Source organism: Fusarium proliferatum (genome assembly GCF_900067095.1).
Source record: "Fusarium proliferatum ET1 genome assembly, contig: FPRO_scaffold002, whole genome shotgun sequence".
NCBI lineage: Eukaryota > Fungi > Ascomycota > Sordariomycetes > Hypocreales > Nectriaceae > Fusarium > Fusarium proliferatum.
This window is the reverse complement of record NW_022194791.1, coordinates 4,226,094-4,241,132: the sequence shown is the minus strand read 5'-3', so window position 1 is coordinate 4,241,132 and position 15,039 is coordinate 4,226,094. Positions and strand designations below refer to the sequence as shown.

The 15,039-nt window shown below is 48.3% G+C and overlaps 8 protein-coding genes across 8 annotated transcripts; 3 read left to right on the top strand and 5 right to left on the bottom strand.

Moving 5' to 3' along the window:
- Positions 1–6: 6 nt before the first annotated feature.
- On the bottom strand, positions 7–771 carry FPRO_02411 (putative Sno-type pyridoxine vitamin B6 biosynthetic protein SNO1; the record flags this gene model as incomplete). Its single annotated transcript, XM_031227491.1, has 2 exons — positions 7–469; positions 518–771. The coding sequence occupies 2 exons, from the start codon at positions 769–771 to the stop codon at positions 7–9; spliced, it is 717 nt and encodes a 238-aa protein (XP_031077922.1).
- Positions 772–1,885: 1,114 nt separating this feature from the next.
- On the top strand, positions 1,886–2,821 carry FPRO_02412 (putative Snz-type pyridoxine vitamin B6 biosynthetic protein SNZ1; the record flags this gene model as incomplete). Its single annotated transcript, XM_031227490.1, has 1 exon — positions 1,886–2,821. One exon carries the CDS (start codon positions 1,886–1,888, stop codon positions 2,819–2,821), a length of 936 nt encoding a protein of 311 aa, XP_031077921.1.
- A 414-nt stretch (positions 2,822–3,235) lies between these two features.
- On the bottom strand, positions 3,236–4,935 carry FPRO_02413 (uncharacterized protein; the record flags this gene model as incomplete). Its single annotated transcript, XM_031227489.1, has 4 exons — positions 3,236–3,376; positions 3,427–3,507; positions 3,642–3,677; positions 3,727–4,935. The coding sequence occupies 4 exons, from the start codon at positions 4,933–4,935 to the stop codon at positions 3,236–3,238; spliced, it is 1,467 nt and encodes a 488-aa protein (XP_031077920.1).
- A 1,534-nt stretch (positions 4,936–6,469) lies between these two features.
- FPRO_02414 (uncharacterized protein) lies at positions 6,470–7,255 on the bottom strand (the record flags this gene model as incomplete). Its single annotated transcript, XM_031227488.1, has 1 exon — positions 6,470–7,255. One exon carries the CDS (start codon positions 7,253–7,255, stop codon positions 6,470–6,472), a length of 786 nt encoding a protein of 261 aa, XP_031077919.1.
- A 225-nt stretch (positions 7,256–7,480) lies between these two features.
- Positions 7,481–8,570, bottom strand: FPRO_02415 (putative ACC deaminase; the record flags this gene model as incomplete). Its single annotated transcript, XM_031227487.1, has 2 exons — positions 7,481–8,330; positions 8,383–8,570. 2 exons carry the CDS (start codon positions 8,568–8,570, stop codon positions 7,481–7,483), a joined length of 1,038 nt encoding a protein of 345 aa, XP_031077918.1.
- Positions 8,571–9,780: 1,210 nt separating this feature from the next.
- FPRO_02416 (uncharacterized protein) lies at positions 9,781–10,901 on the top strand (the record flags this gene model as incomplete). Its single annotated transcript, XM_031227486.1, has 2 exons — positions 9,781–10,739; positions 10,790–10,901. The coding sequence occupies 2 exons, from the start codon at positions 9,781–9,783 to the stop codon at positions 10,899–10,901; spliced, it is 1,071 nt and encodes a 356-aa protein (XP_031077917.1).
- Positions 10,902–11,744: 843 nt separating this feature from the next.
- Positions 11,745–12,799, top strand: FPRO_02417 (uncharacterized protein; the record flags this gene model as incomplete). Its single annotated transcript, XM_031227485.1, has 2 exons — positions 11,745–12,046; positions 12,094–12,799. The coding sequence occupies 2 exons, from the start codon at positions 11,745–11,747 to the stop codon at positions 12,797–12,799; spliced, it is 1,008 nt and encodes a 335-aa protein (XP_031077916.1).
- A 56-nt stretch (positions 12,800–12,855) lies between these two features.
- Positions 12,856–14,646, bottom strand: FPRO_02418 (uncharacterized protein; the record flags this gene model as incomplete). The annotated part of the gene is made up of 1 exon (XM_031227482.1): positions 12,856–14,646. The coding sequence occupies one exon, from the start codon at positions 14,644–14,646 to the stop codon at positions 12,856–12,858; it is 1,791 nt and encodes a 596-aa protein (XP_031077915.1).
- Positions 14,647–15,039: the final 393 nt, after the last annotated feature.

Here is a 15,039-nt window from a genome sequence, read left to right as displayed (position 1 = left end):
CTGTGTTTATTGCTGGTTGAGAATCTCCTTCAACCACCACACATGTATCCTCTCATCCTTGGTCAACTCAGGATGAAAGCTTGTTCCTAGCACATTACCCTGTCTAACAGCGACGATGTCCCCTGAATCGTCCTTAGTGTTGGCTTGTGATACGCCAGACTTCATCTTATCTACTCGACCTGGTAACTTGGCCAGGATTTCTACTGGTGGTCTTCCATCGTCAGATGATCCGATGACTTCTTCCACGACGGGTGCGCGGATAAAGACTCCAGGGAAGAGCTTGTCGTCGTTTAAGAAGGGGAGATTCATTCCTGACTCGAAACTCTCCATTTGACGACCAAAGTGATTGCGGTGAACGCGGACTGCGAGACCACCGATGAGTTCTTGACCACCTTTCTTGGTAGCATTTGCCTCGTCTGAGAGGAGGATGAGACCTGCGCAAGTTCCCCAGACTGGCCTCTTCTGGACTCTGATTTTATGTTAGTATTTGTGTAATTTATGAGACGGGACTGCTTACTTGACGAAATCTCTCAACGGCTCAAGAAGACCAGATTGAGCGGCGACGAAAGAGATAGTGGTGCTCTCGCCACCAGGAATGATAAGAGCATTACACTGATCGAGCTCTTCTTTTGTGCGAACTTCGATACAGTGAAATTTTGTCTTGGAAATACCCTCCGTAGAAGAAAGATACTCTGCGGCCTTTCGCACAAGATCGACATGCTCAGCAAAACCACCCTGAAGGGCCAAGACACCGACCGTAAGACTGATCATCTTGACTCGAAGTTCTCAACAACAATGATTTGCCAGAGAAACGTAAGAAGATAAAGACAAAGAGCGATAACGGACAGTTTAAACTCGGAGCCTTTCACCGAAGGCAGAAAAAAAAAAGTCTTAGTCACTGGCAAGTGACATAACAGACAAGATAGAGAGCGTTCCCCAGATTCTGGTGATGGGTACCGGAGTGACCCAAAAGGGATAAAGACGTGCATTAGAGCGCATGAGGGCTGCATGCATGACGGAGCCGCTAGGGCGTGAGTACCTCCGGACTACCCCGATTGTTCTCCGGGCTAAGAATTAAGAGTTGAGGAGGTGGTTGAACTATATTGAGTCAGTTACTTACTAACTATTAGAGGACATTGGTATTGGACTAGAAGGGCTGAGAGAATAATGAGTGTAGATAATAGAGGAGTGAACCTGGCTTATGGCGGCAAACTCATGCAAGATAAGAGATGAGTGAGATCAGATGAGATGAGATGAGACATTATCTGCAATCTACCAAATGATTCCATCCATGATATCACAAGAAATCTAGAACAATGCATGCATATCCCCCTCTTTGGATACTCCTCACGAGTGCATAAGTACCTTTTTGAGCCTCGTCTTCCCGACAATTGCCGCCTCTAAACATCGGCACATGTCAATGAATCATCCAATTACTGCTGTTGTAGGGCGCGCTTAAAGATGGGCCGGAGCTCGATGCCGGTGGGTTTTAGGGTCTTTCACAGTGGCTATGGCGCATGAGACTTGCATATTCGGAGGCCGCGGCTGCATTTCAGTAAAATTGGTGTCACAGTTGGACCCTTTTTTGACTCCGCATGCACGGCGCCGTATACCGGGTGCGGAGGCGGAAGCGGAGGCCGGAGGTACATACAGTACTGTACGGTTAGTTACCTAACAGTCAGACTAGGAGAAACTCTACCTGAGATTTGTTCTTGTCAACTTCTTCTTTGAGTAATACCCTTTCTAGTCATTGACTCTGTCCTGCATTGGACTAAAAAAAAACTTATAATTACCCGCTCCCCTCTCTTTTCACTCCAACTCAGACCATACCCTCATACCCCCCACTACCTTGTCTTTTACTACTACTTCAGACCATATCTTCGCCATGACCAACGACTCCTCCAACACTGGTGCCGCCTCCAACGGCGAGGCCAAGTCCTCCTTCACCGTCAAGGCTGGTCTCGCCCAGATGCTCAAGGGCGGCGTCATCATGGACGTCACAAACGCTGAGCAGGCCCGCATCGCCGAAGAAGCCGGTGCCTGCGCCGTCATGGCCCTCGAGCGAGTCCCCGCTGACATCCGCAAAGACGGCGGCGTGGCTCGCATGTCAGACCCCGCCATGATCAAGCAGATCCAAGAAGCCGTCACCATCCCCGTCATGGCAAAGGCCCGCATCGGCCACTTCGTCGAGTGCCAGATCCTCGAGGCTCTTGGTGTTGACTACATCGACGAGTCTGAGGTCCTCACCCCGGCTGACGACGAGAGCCACGTTGAGAAGAGCACCTTTGGTGTTCCTTTTGTCTGTGGGTGCAGAAACCTCGGTGAGGCGCTGCGAAGAATCGCAGAGGGCGCTGCTATGATCCGAACAAAGGGCGAGGCTGGCACCGGCGATGTCGTCGAGGCCGTGCGACACATGAAGACAGTCAACAAGCAAATCGCGCAGGCCAAGGCCGCGCTCGCCGAGGGCGGCATCATCCGCATCCGCGAACTCGCCCGCGAGCTCGAAGTCGACGCCGATCTCCTCCGCCAGACTGCAGAGCTAGGCCGTCTGCCCGTCGTCAACTTCGCCGCCGGCGGAGTCGCCACGCCCGCTGACGCCGCGCTCATGATGCAGCTCGGCTGCGACGGTGTGTTCGTCGGCAGCGGTATTTTCAAGTCGGGCGACCCTGCGAAGCGGGCCAAGGCCATCGTGCGTGCGACTACACACTACAAGGATGCCAAGGTGCTGGCTGAGACTAGCACGGGGCTTGGCGAGGCTATGGTGGGAATTAACTGCGATAGCATGAAGCCTGAGGAGAAGCTCGCCGGGCGAGGATGGTAAGTGGTGATAGCGAGGTGTTTTGTTTTTGGCGTTGATGGGGATTCAACATTACAAAAAGAATAGATCAAGGAAAAATGAATGTAGTTGAGAAGATCAACTCAGCTAGATAAAGTAAAGTATGCATGGATGGTATAAGCGGGTGTTTCAACACCATAATTGATAACAAATTTCTCCCAATTCTTCTCTGCTGTAATGAGTGCCCGTGTCTTGTGACAAGTTGTTGTTCCCATTGTGAGGTACTAATACAAACCATTCTTGTCTAAGTCGAACCGCAAGGTGCTTCGTATATAATGCCATCCAACGATGCCAATATGCCACCATCTCGAAAATCGCACCTCAAAATACCCCAAATTACCCGATATAGCCAATCGTATATAGGCGCAAAAGAACCATGTCGCCGATCAAATCGAAGAATCAGTTCCTCTTTCTCTTCGTCTTCCTACCATCTTCTTCACCTCCACTCTCTTCATTCTGAAGTCTTTTGGCACCCTTGCCACTCAGACGGCTAGCAGCATTCCGCTTCTTGTCGTTGCCAGCCTTGTTGTTCTCCTTGCGCTGCGTCTCACATTAGTACTCACACCATACAAGGATGCCTATAAACTTACGACAAGCTCCGCGACTGGAGAGTTGGTGATTCGGGAGAGCCACGATGAGCGTAGGGCTGAGTGAATCAAAACCTTGTTGTCCTAGTCAAGTTAGTTGTCGGTTGTGAAGTGAAAAGGGGTTGACTTACTCGAAAAGCGTTCACGAGGCGTTCCTAACGCTCTCCAAAACTAGCGAACTGCTCCCACTGACACTCGGCATTACTCCAAAGCGGAACAAAGTTCCGATCCTGCTGCGACAGCATAGCTGAGTCCTATCACTAGTGTTAGCAGAGTATATATATCTATGAATTGCAGTCTTACAAGGATCTTGGAACTAAGGATCTCAATCTCGATGTTGGACAACTGACGGTGAACGACGTTCTTCCACTGCTCGTTCACGGGAGGCATCCTATCGAGAGGAGGTTCAATTTGGTGATCAAGCATATCAGATGGCTCAACAGAAAGTCCAACACTCTTTCGATAGGCCTTGACTTCTTCAACCCACTGCACAGCAAGCTTCGATCCCATCTTCGTTCGCCAGCCCCTGGGATTCGACCAGTCCACAATAGCTATGAAGAGTTCCTGCACACGAGCGCGATATGCTTCGTTCGTTCTGGGGAATGTGGGATCCATGTCTGGAGGTGTGACTGTCACTTCATGGTGTGCGAGGGAGAGAAAGAGATTGCCTATTTGGCGAGCTTGGACTGGGTTCGTGATGTAGCCCTGGTACTCGTGGGTGAAGTGCTGCAGCTCTGAGAGGAGCGACTGCTGCTCGATAGTGTGGGGATTGATGTTGGCTGGGTTGGTTGGGATCTTGTGACGGGTTGGTTCACTGGGGGAAGGGCCTTTGCGAGATGGTCCTTGAGGAGGGGGGTTGTGAGGTTGAAAGGCTGGGTGAGATACTTGCCCAGGTAGAGGTTGGTGAAGTTGATTGTTCATAGAGAAGAAAAGTTGCTGCTGGGGATATTGCGCTTGTGTCATCTGACGTCCACCAAGGCCAATGGGTTGTCGTACTTGGAAGGGCTGCATTTGCTGAAGGGCCGCCTGGTCATAGAATGGTTGACCCATAGGAGCAGGGTAAGGCTGAGGCTGGTTTTTCAGTGGCGGATATGGCTGTGTCGGGAACGACTCCGGCAAGTAGTCCTCAGGATTCATGGGCGAAGAGAACCGAGTCTCAGGTGTGACAGCAGTAGAGACAGGAACTTGACTATCATCGTCGGCGATAGTACTGCCATTGTTGTTAGGCCCACTCAACTGTGCATCGGACCCTGAAGAAGCCTGAGCCCGAACATTTTCTGCTTCGTATGCTTCCATGAACTCTTTTTCAAAGGGGTTGGATGCTAGGAGATCTTCGTTCTCGATTCCATGTTCGGCATGAGGGTTCTGAAAGGCGGAATCGTTGAGACCAGTGAACATATCTACTTCGTCAACTTCCTCGGCAGCCTGACCTTCCATGTGGCCTATGAGACGCTGGTCGAAGTCCGGATCGGTGATATAGTCAAGAAGATGTTGAGTGTCTTGGTAAGACATGTCTGCCATATTGGGCGATGATAACGAGTGAATGAGTTACGATGAGACCGAAGTACTAAGTGGTGGTTGAAGTGACGGTTGAGTGGGGTGAAGGAGGAAGAATTCGATATTGATGGGGACTTGGATTTATAGTCGCATGAGAATGGTTGCCCCGTTGATTGGGACTACAACATAGAGAAGTGTGAGAGACGCTTGTTGCAGTGCTAGGTGCATGATGGCATGGAGCCCAGTGGAAGCCTCTCTCTAGGCATTATTCCAGCGCCTATAAACAAAGCAGACTGTCTATCAAAGAGCCAATCAAATTGAGAGCAAAGAATACCAGCTTTCTGGATCTTTGCTTACATGGATGGCATCGAGTATGCTAGGCTTTGTCACTTCTTGAGATATTTGATTGGACTTTGTTGTCCTGACAGGTGGCAGCCTACGAATACCGCAGCATGCAACTCCAGCGCCTTGCAGTAACTTAAACTTGAAAGACACTTAGCAACTTAATTTGGCTTTGTTGATAAGGTAAAGACTGCTGCTGTAGTTTAGTCCTTTGTGCAGTATCGCGGAGTTGTCATTGAGATAGTTGATAGACATAGAAAGTCGCATGCAGCAGTATTGTTCTCTTTGAGAGCTTATTAACTCATTGATTGCTACCAGTGACATGGGCTTGGCTTTTCTGATAGCTCACTTCAAGCAGTCTTATTGTTCTCTAATTTGGCGTGAACAAGCCAGCAGCCCACACAGACTTCAGCCTGTTCAGGGCCCAGTCAGGTGATGCTTCTTTAGGAGAATGGCCAGAAAGAAAGCAACTAGAATAATGAAAAGGAAACATATTGAAGAAGCTAAACTAATAAATATTGACACGTCGTGCTGGAGCTTCTAGAGCAAGTCGCTGCAACAGCTGAAAGACGGCAATGTTCAGATCAAAAAGGGAGCAAATACGACAATATTTTAGCCAATGACGGTGCATTTTCATTGACCAAGGAAATATCAAATGTGTTTTCCAGCATAAAGGTACCTGTCAGGGTACGTACGCAAAGAGACGGGAGCCTGCATGGTACCTGCATAAGGCAGTTGGTAGCAGCAGCATTGGTGTACAAACACTGAACTGAACAAAGCATCAGGCATAAACACACTCCGCCTTTTTTTTTTATCCCCTTTGAGAATGTGCATTTTGCATCTGCACAGCTGTAATACGTGTAGATCTCGGAATGGCTACAAGGGTATGATTCCATGGATGAACTTGTAGAGGGTGTTCACACTCATATGCCTCGTATGCGCCTTTGGGCCATACCATCGGGCTTCCAAAATAACGGGAGGGATTCCATGATGACTTGGACGGTCTTTCACCTGTGTGCAAATCTGATATCAAACAAGACAGACAGTAACGCTAGCGGTCGCAAATAAAACAACATCCAGGCATCCGATATAGTCCCTGAGATTCGTCGCTTCCAGGCGGACCGCCAATAGACCAGTATCACCTTGACACAAATATTCACCAGGTGCCACCCAGACATCGAGAAGCAAGCACATCAGTCATCTATCACTAAAGAGCAACACCATAGTCCTGACATCCACTAAACACCCATCTCCCTTCCCTTCTCAAGAGCGTAAACGCATTCACACCATCATGTTTAGGCACCCCATTGATCTCAACCACAAAGGGTGCCCAAACCAACGCAATATCACCGTGTTTTCGGACCTGAATATCATGTAACTTCTCTTGGATAGTGATACCACTCTTGATCATTCTCTGCAGACGAACGATGGACTGCTCCATAGTCATAGGCGCTGGCTCAGCAGGTGGTCTGTACAGAGTCACACCAGCGTTGGGAAGAAACCATTGTTTGAGGACGTCCCAGTCTGGGTGTGAGAAGTCGTCTAGAAGAGCGTTGATGGGTTTCATGATTTCTTGAGTCAGTGTTGATTCATCTTCTGGGTCGGGTGTCTCCAAAGAGCGCTCTGTCGAAGCGAGACCTGATACCTTCCAACGTCCATCAGTGTAAGCTAATCCAAGGATTCCCTTCTTGTGGCTGATGATAGTACCATCATCAGCGCGGGTGGACCATCCGGTCCAGACTGCAGCGAGCTTATCGTGGATAAAGAGCTCCTGGGGTTCGTCTATGGCCCATTCGAGGTGACCCTTTTGCTTTGTGTCGCTGAGGAATAGCTCTCCTAGTGTCATCTGTTCGATAGTGTCTGGGGTGGCCTGTATGACGTAAGAGGTCTCGAGAAGGTGGTCGCGGGCATCTTTGGGACTTTTGGACGAGATGTTGAAGAAGTCTGTTAGAGCAGATAGAACAGCTGCCTTTGTGTCTTGGGAATCGCCCATGATGACCAAGATTTAACTATCGAAATAACTGAGTGAATAAATGATTAGAAAGAAGATAATGTCGAAGGAATGCAAATGTGACAAGTTGAGAGCTCTAATAAGCACACTGGATAATAGCGTCCATTTACCCTGGTTCGCATAGACAGTCATGGATACTATTCTAGAATTGGGCAAAATTTCGATCAATTCTATTCACGCTCAAATAACAATCTATCATGTGTAAAATCACAGGGAAGAATAAGCATTAAGCGCTAATTGACCTCCCAAATGAGCATAAAGCACATTCCCACTCGCAATCTTTCCCGTCTTGATCAAGTCCATCATGCCCGCCAAACTCTTGCCCTCATACACAGGATCCGTGATGAACGCCTCCGTAGCAGCGCCAAACTTCATAGCCTCGATGGTCGTCTCGTCAGGGATGCCGTAGATCTTGGCGTTGTAGTTGGGGTCGAGGATCACGTCCTCCGCTGTGATGTCGTCCTCGCTGAGGCCGATCTTGGCCGCTGTGGACTTGGCGATGCGCAGGACTTGGTCGAATGTCTGCTGGACTTTGCCGGAGGCGTCGATGCCGATGATCTTGCGCGCGGGAGAGCCGTTCTTCTGCGCGAGCTTGAAGCCGGCGATCATGCCGGCGAATGTGGAGCCTGTTACGGCGCATACGATGATGGTGTCGAAGAAGATTCCTAGTTCCTTCTCTTGGGCTTCGACTTCAAATGCCCATCTTGCGAAGCCTAGACCACCGAGGGGATGATCTGAAGCTCCAGCGGGGATGTAGTATGGCTTGCGGCCGTTGCTCTTGAGCTCATCTGTGAGCTTGGCGAGGGTTGTCTTGTGCTCAATTCCGAATGTCGAAGGGTCGAGCCTCACATCACCGCCCATGAGTCGCGAGAGCTGAATGTTGCCGACCTTTTCATAGCCGGGGTCTTCCCAGTCAACCCAGTGTTCTTGGACGGTGGCGGCTTTGAGACCGAGCTTTGTAGCGACGGCGGTTACGGCGCGGGTGTGGTTGGACTGGACGCCGCCGATGGAGACGAGGGTATCACAGCCTTGGGCTTGGGCCTCGGCGGCGAGGTACCTATCCTTGATTAGCTACTTATGTTGTGGATGAGCTTGGGAGAGCAACTTACTCTAGCTTTCGGACTTTGTTACCGCCGTAGGCGAGGCCGGAGTTGCAGTCCTCGCGCTTCGCATAGACATTGACCTTTCCACCGAGAGCAGCGGATATTCTGGGGAGGGGCTGAAGAGGCGATGCGCCGAAGAGAAAGTTCTCTCGGGGGATGCTAGCAAAGGGTTCGGGAAGAGTAACAACAGTCATTTTGCCTTGTAAAGTATAATATAATTGAACCTCAAAAGTAATCTACAACCTCAAAGCCCAAGGAATCGTCTCGATAATAAAGCATCGCTACCCTTGGACCCCTCCGTTGCCGGCATCGCGGGGCACGAATGGCATGGTCCACTCTGAGAGCCAAGACATTGACATTGGAGTTATTGATTGGGTGAGTGTGTTGTAGGGCGCAAGGGACACGAGGGGTAAAAACATGTCATTTGCTTTTTGGCGTGTGTTTCGAGGAGCGAGTCAGTACGAGAGAGTGAAGTCGGTGGTAAATGTAGCTTCCGAGTCGGAGTCGGCGGGGGGAGGCATATCGTGGGCTATCCACGGTGGGGAGGAGATAAGCTGGGGAGGGCGATAGATCGGGAGAGGTTCGGGGAACTTGTGGGTATAGACGATACTAGAGATAGTGATTGGAATTAGTTACTAGGTAATGATTGTTGAATCTAGACATATTGTGTCGAGCTGATGGGAGTGGGTAACCACTTTATCCTCGGCCTAGCTTACACTAGACATATTATGATATTGAGCCAGCTACTTTGTAGGGCGTGTATTACATCGCCGTCTAGATCGGCAGATAATTCTGATAAGAATTTTATCTCGCATTCTTGGAGAAAGTTGAATTCTTTATCTAACAACTTTAACCTCATTCAAGCCACGACTCTCCTTGTTTTGTTTTGTTTTGTTTTGCTTTGTCTGTTAGCTCAGGCTTTAGGGCACATCAGCATGGCATGGTTGTTCATGACCGGGCTACTCATCATGACAAAGACGGACAGCAGCCGGACTTGACGTGAACACCCATCTTAACTCCGTTATCTCATTTCTCGAACACAAGGCAATCATCTATCATACGCAATTCGACGCAATTCGACGCAATTCGACACATCTAAATGGCTGTGATGTTGTCTTCTAGGAGTATACTCCGAGTCTCTGATTGGTCATGACGATATTGGAAGAATGCCAAGACTTTTTCAATTTCCTAATCGGGACAGCTTCAGCATGATTCAGTCCAAGATCCGACCAAGAGCAGCAGTTTATATAACGCCATGAAATTTGATTTTGGGTATAAAACATGTAGAATATCTCTCTTTGTAGTTTATATAGGCCAAGAAGATTGTCCATTTCAACCATTTCGACTTCTGCGCTCCCAATATTCCATATTCTCCAGTCATCCTTGACCATCACCATCATCAAAATGCCATGCCAAAAGAACCAAAAGCCCTCACCTACCGTCTCTTCAAAATACATGTCTCCCCTCCCAGACTTCTGGCTCCCAGTCTTTTGGAAGAACCAATTCCGCACCACCATTGAACTACCCACCAGAGAGAAATATCCCCAAGTCGAAGGCAGCACAGCCATCCTCACTGGCTCAAACACAGGTCTTGGTTTCGAAGCTTCTAAACAGCTCCTCTCCCTGGGTCTATCTCATCTCGTAATGGGAGTTCGATCTCTTGAAAAAGGCAAAGTTGCAGCTGAGAAACTGAGAACGATCGCGCCGTCTGCTAGGATTGATGTTTGGCAACTTGATATGCAATCTTATGATTCTATCCAGAATTTTGCCAGGAGATGTGACGCTGAGCTTTCTCGCATCGACTTTGTTATTCTTAACGCTGGACTCTCACCTAACAAGTTCGAACTTGTGCCTGGTACAGGTCATGAAGTTGGTATTCAAGTCAACCACCTCAGCACCGCTCTTCTCACCATCCTTCTCATCCCCATCCTCAAGACCAAAGCCTCAGGCCAAGGACCACCTCGTCTTACTACAGTAAACTCCCTCACAGCCCATCTCTGCAAGTTCCCAAACAAAGATGAACGCCCACTCCTTGCATCCTTCGACGACCCCAAAATCACACCATGGAGTTCTCAAGAACGATACGGTGTATCAAAGCTTCTCAACCATCTCTTCCTCGCACGACTTTGTGAAAAGGTCAATCCTGATGATTTGATTATCAACATGGTCGACCCAGGTCTTACAAAGGGTACTCATCTTGGAGGCCATCATGAAATGGGTGGCGTTGCTGGAGCGCTTGCAGGGGCGTTCTTTGCGGTTTGTGGAAGGCCTGTTGATAGAGGCGCTGCGAGCTATACTAATGCTGTTTATGGGCATGGGAAGGAGTCTCATGGGTGTTTTTTGATGAGTTGTGAGATTGCACCGTAAGTTGATTCTTGATGAGTGTAAATTTTGATTACTAACTGGGCTTTAGTTTGGCAGGTTGGTTTTATACACATGGCGATGTCTTGGTTGATCAGGTTTGGGACGAGACACTGGAGGAGTTGGATTTTGCAGGCGTCAAGGGCATTGTGTCTAATTTATGATCTCTATTTACCTATATTAGTACTGGTTTGAGCCAGACGGTATATAATAGATACCCCAGTCCTTCTCGTAGCTTTTTCTCACAATTATATTCGACTTTCTTAGACCGTTCAAGGGCACTAGTATCAAGAATAGTCTAACACTTAAATCATTTTCTATATCGATAAGTGGTTTAATGTAGTCAGCTATGTGGTAAGTTAGGCGCTCGGAGTTAATAAACCCGAAATCCGTGATGACATCTGTGAGCTGACATGCTCAATCTGATTCTGAGTCAACAACCTGTTCACTCCAGGGTCTTTGAATACTCAACTTATCCGATTTACAGGCTGCGTTCTCATCTAAAGTCATGCTGAAATCGACACAGCAATCGTCTCACCGTAAGATCTCTTCCAGTCAGTCATCACACTTTGACTAATCTAAGTAGACCCAAGCTTCACATTCATCACCCAGACGCCATTGAAGAAATCTAAAGAGAATCAAAGACTTGTAAGAAGTCGTGCCCGTTCTAACTCGGCTCGAAAAGATCAAAACCAGATCATATCATGGATATTAAACCAAAAGGAGACACCCGTGGCATTGCAGGTTCCTGATGGAACTATACCAGGTCGCGTTGGTACAAACTTCTCTTTACTTGATTTTCCTGAGCCGTTGCAAGCATACATGGAAAATGATATTTTTCGGTGTTAGTCCCTCTTCTTTACAGTTTTTGTCTAGGCTAATATCGAGCAGCATTTCATGGGATGAGAGGATCGTTATACCCCACTGAAATATGTCTCCAAGTTGATGAGATGAAATCATCCTGGACTACAAACCTCCTAGTCGACCAAGTATACTTCCACTCCATAATGTTCTCGGTAGAAGCATACTTTGACATGCTTCTCGGGCGAGAATACGGCAGTCTTACACACTTTCACTTTTTGAAAACGCTCAGGCTTCTTCAGGCACGAATAAACAATCCTACGGACCCAAGGTCTATTTCAGATGCTACTATCATGGTAGTTGTTATCCTGGGCCTGGCAGCCGAGATGCTAGGCGACAGGATAGCAGCTGAGAATCACGCTGCTGGGATGGCGAGGATAGTGGATTTAAGGGGTGGAATTGAGATGCTGAGGTTTGATAACCCCAGATTACCGGCCAAAGTGTGCAGGTAAGTGCTTACCTCTATTGCTCTGGGCAGTATCTGACATGAAGTAGAGTCGATATTGGCCTAGCCCTTCGCTTCGGCTGCAGGCCAGTATTTTTCGACAAAGACATATCCTGGAATCCATACCTTTCCAATCAAGGTTTAGTCCGCCGTAAAAAGAAGCATCTGGATGCCAACCACGATATGGTAGCCTTTTTGAAAACTCTTGACCCTAGATTATCACACGTATGGAGAGATCTCGAAGAGTTTGCAAAGCTCAGCAACATCGCCAGCCAAACTGGTCGAAAACTTCAACCCAACATCTTTAGCGAATCCATGGTATCGATTCTTTACCGACTACTCGCTTTGTCTCCCGAATCAGCTTCAGAAAACACTTTTCGACTTGGAATGATGACGCTTGCTGCGAGTATCTTCTTTCGATGGAGAGATATGAAGCAAAGACAGGCACATCTAGATGATTCTTTCAGAGATGCGTTAAGAGAGTTACAAAAGGCTTTGATTCAGCCGCCTACTACTGTTATTCTGTGGCTTCTGGTGATTTGGAGAACAAATTCTGTTCAAGGTGGCTGTGATGAAGCTATTGAGGAGTGGTTCTTGGAAGTTATGGGTGACTTGGGGATATATTCATGGCCAGAACTGCATAAGGTCTTGAAGTCTTTTCTCTGGGTTGATTGTCTGTTCGATGCATCAAGCAAGCGAATTCTTGCACCGATACTAGAGGAGGCTGCTAGAAAAGGGTTCGAGATTGACTCATGAATTACTGCTCAAAAAAATCCTGTCACCTCTTAGGAATTCCATATTGGCTTTTTCTTCTATCTGACTCCTCTACTTTGAAGCCACTCCGGCTTTTCAGCTTCATATGTTCCTGAACAAGCGGCTTCAGCACAACCAGCCAGACTACCAAAGTACATCCCTCTCCCTGTAAGGCCCGGTCCATAATGAGCATATTTGCCAGAATTCGTCATGATTGTCTTGGCCGCCGTTGGGATCACAGGCTCGGTTACCATGCACCAGCAGATATCAGTTAATATCTGCACCCCGAAATCCTCTAGTTGGGCTACAAGACCTGCTTGTTCTGCAAGTTTGTACACTGATCGACCGCAAGTAACGATGACGGATACTCTAGCGGCTTTTCGTCGCCCTTGGCACAGATTGGCGAGTTTTCGCATCTCGGCGAGGGAGAAGTGTGGGTTGCCCAGTGATACTAGGTCGATGGGTTGGTTTGCTGGTGCGCTGTTGAGTTTATCCCAACATTCTCCCAGATCGCCCGGCTCGACTTCAACAGAGGTGAATTCTGGGGCAAGCACTGTCTCAAGCTTCGGTGCCTCTGGCGTTGTACCAACGATGTGAAACATTGGGGCACTTGATATCGTGGCGAAGGCCGCACCGAAGGCCTTCAGATCGTCTGTTGAGAGACCAAGCTTCTCAAGCCCTGTTATCACAGGTATTCGGCTTGTCGATAAAGTTCCAACATAATATCCAAGCAATGGTGGAAATGAATCGTCAAGAACTGTCGTGTCCTCTAGCCCCACGACTTTCACACAAACTGATGCCACTCGATTGATGCCGAGATGAGGGCCTCCTTTGGGCGCTCTCCCTGTCAGAGCAATCGAAATATCCAGAAAGTCTGGATACTTCATAGTTCTCGCCCCCAAAACACTATTCGCATAAACGACAGCATTTGACTCTGCCCAAGCAATCTGCTCACCCAATTTTGGGGCAGTCTCTAGCTGATAAGGCGCACAAGTAAAGGTTGGCCGTGCCCCCATATCTGTATACGCCTTGCCAAGCGCATCAGCCGCTTCTCCAAAAGTAGTGTCTACACCAAGAACTCGCCAGCGCTTTTGATCTACTGATAAAGAGTTGAGTGTTGTGGGAATTCGGACTTTACCGCCCCAGTCCCGAAGCCGTTCTGCTAGGGCGAGGGTTGCAGGACCTGTGTAGACACACCCATCGACATGGACTTGTGTTACGTCCATGAGACGTGTTGCGCCTAGAAGATGGGCCATGCGGAGGACGATTCTGATAGCGACGCGGGATGCTTCGCCGTGATCTCCTCTCAGAAGTTCCTGATCCAGTGTTGAGAGTTTGATGCCTTCTAGAGCTGGAGTAGTCTCAAGAATAAGACCGCTTTCTGTGTCTATCACTGAACCTTTTCGGTGTTTTGAAGGTGGATGGGTGGACACATAACCATCGTCCACAAATATGATCTGCCCGTTCAATCGAATGAGACGTCGAAAGTCTTCTTTATCTAGAACCACGACGGGGATAGACTGGTTGAAAACTTCCTCTGCAATCATGACGCCAAGAGTAAGAATGTCCTCCCGTCTCTCAAAGATGATTGCCTCGGGAGCTTTGCCGTTGAGCAACAGCTCAAGCATAACACCACTGCCAGTACATGACCCTCGTCCTCCTGGAATAGCAAGGACGGTGTTTTGAAGGTGCTGTCCGCTCAATGGATGGTGTCGGTCAATGATCTCACTGGTCTGAGGGTCAACACCTCCCCAAAAGCTTAGCTCAAGGTCACTCGCGAGGAGTTTGGCCGTGGCTCGACCTTGAACATAGGCCGTTCCAGTCCATGAAGCCTCATCAAGGGACCCCATTGTATCTTCCTATCAGTGATCGGTTCACTTTAAACGAAAATTACCTGATGATCTGAATTAGTTACACCACTGCTTACAAGCTGATGAGAGGTTTCTCTTCAAACCTACCCTGAGCTCTTCAAGAACTCCCAAAGAGCAGTAACAGAATTTACAAAATAGTAAACATATCTAGAGAGAAGAAGTGATTTTTGTTTTATGTTAAAGAAAAGGTAGATTTGGCCGGAATCTTCGGAATCAAGAAGCCAAGCAACAGCCGTCTTTGAGCCTTGATCCTCAAGCTTTTGGAGCAGTGCAATAACACAGAATAACAGCAGAATCAGCTTCGAATCTCAACAATACTCTAGAAACAAGGGTCAATAGAATGTGGTCCTAAACAGGAAAGACAGAATATCC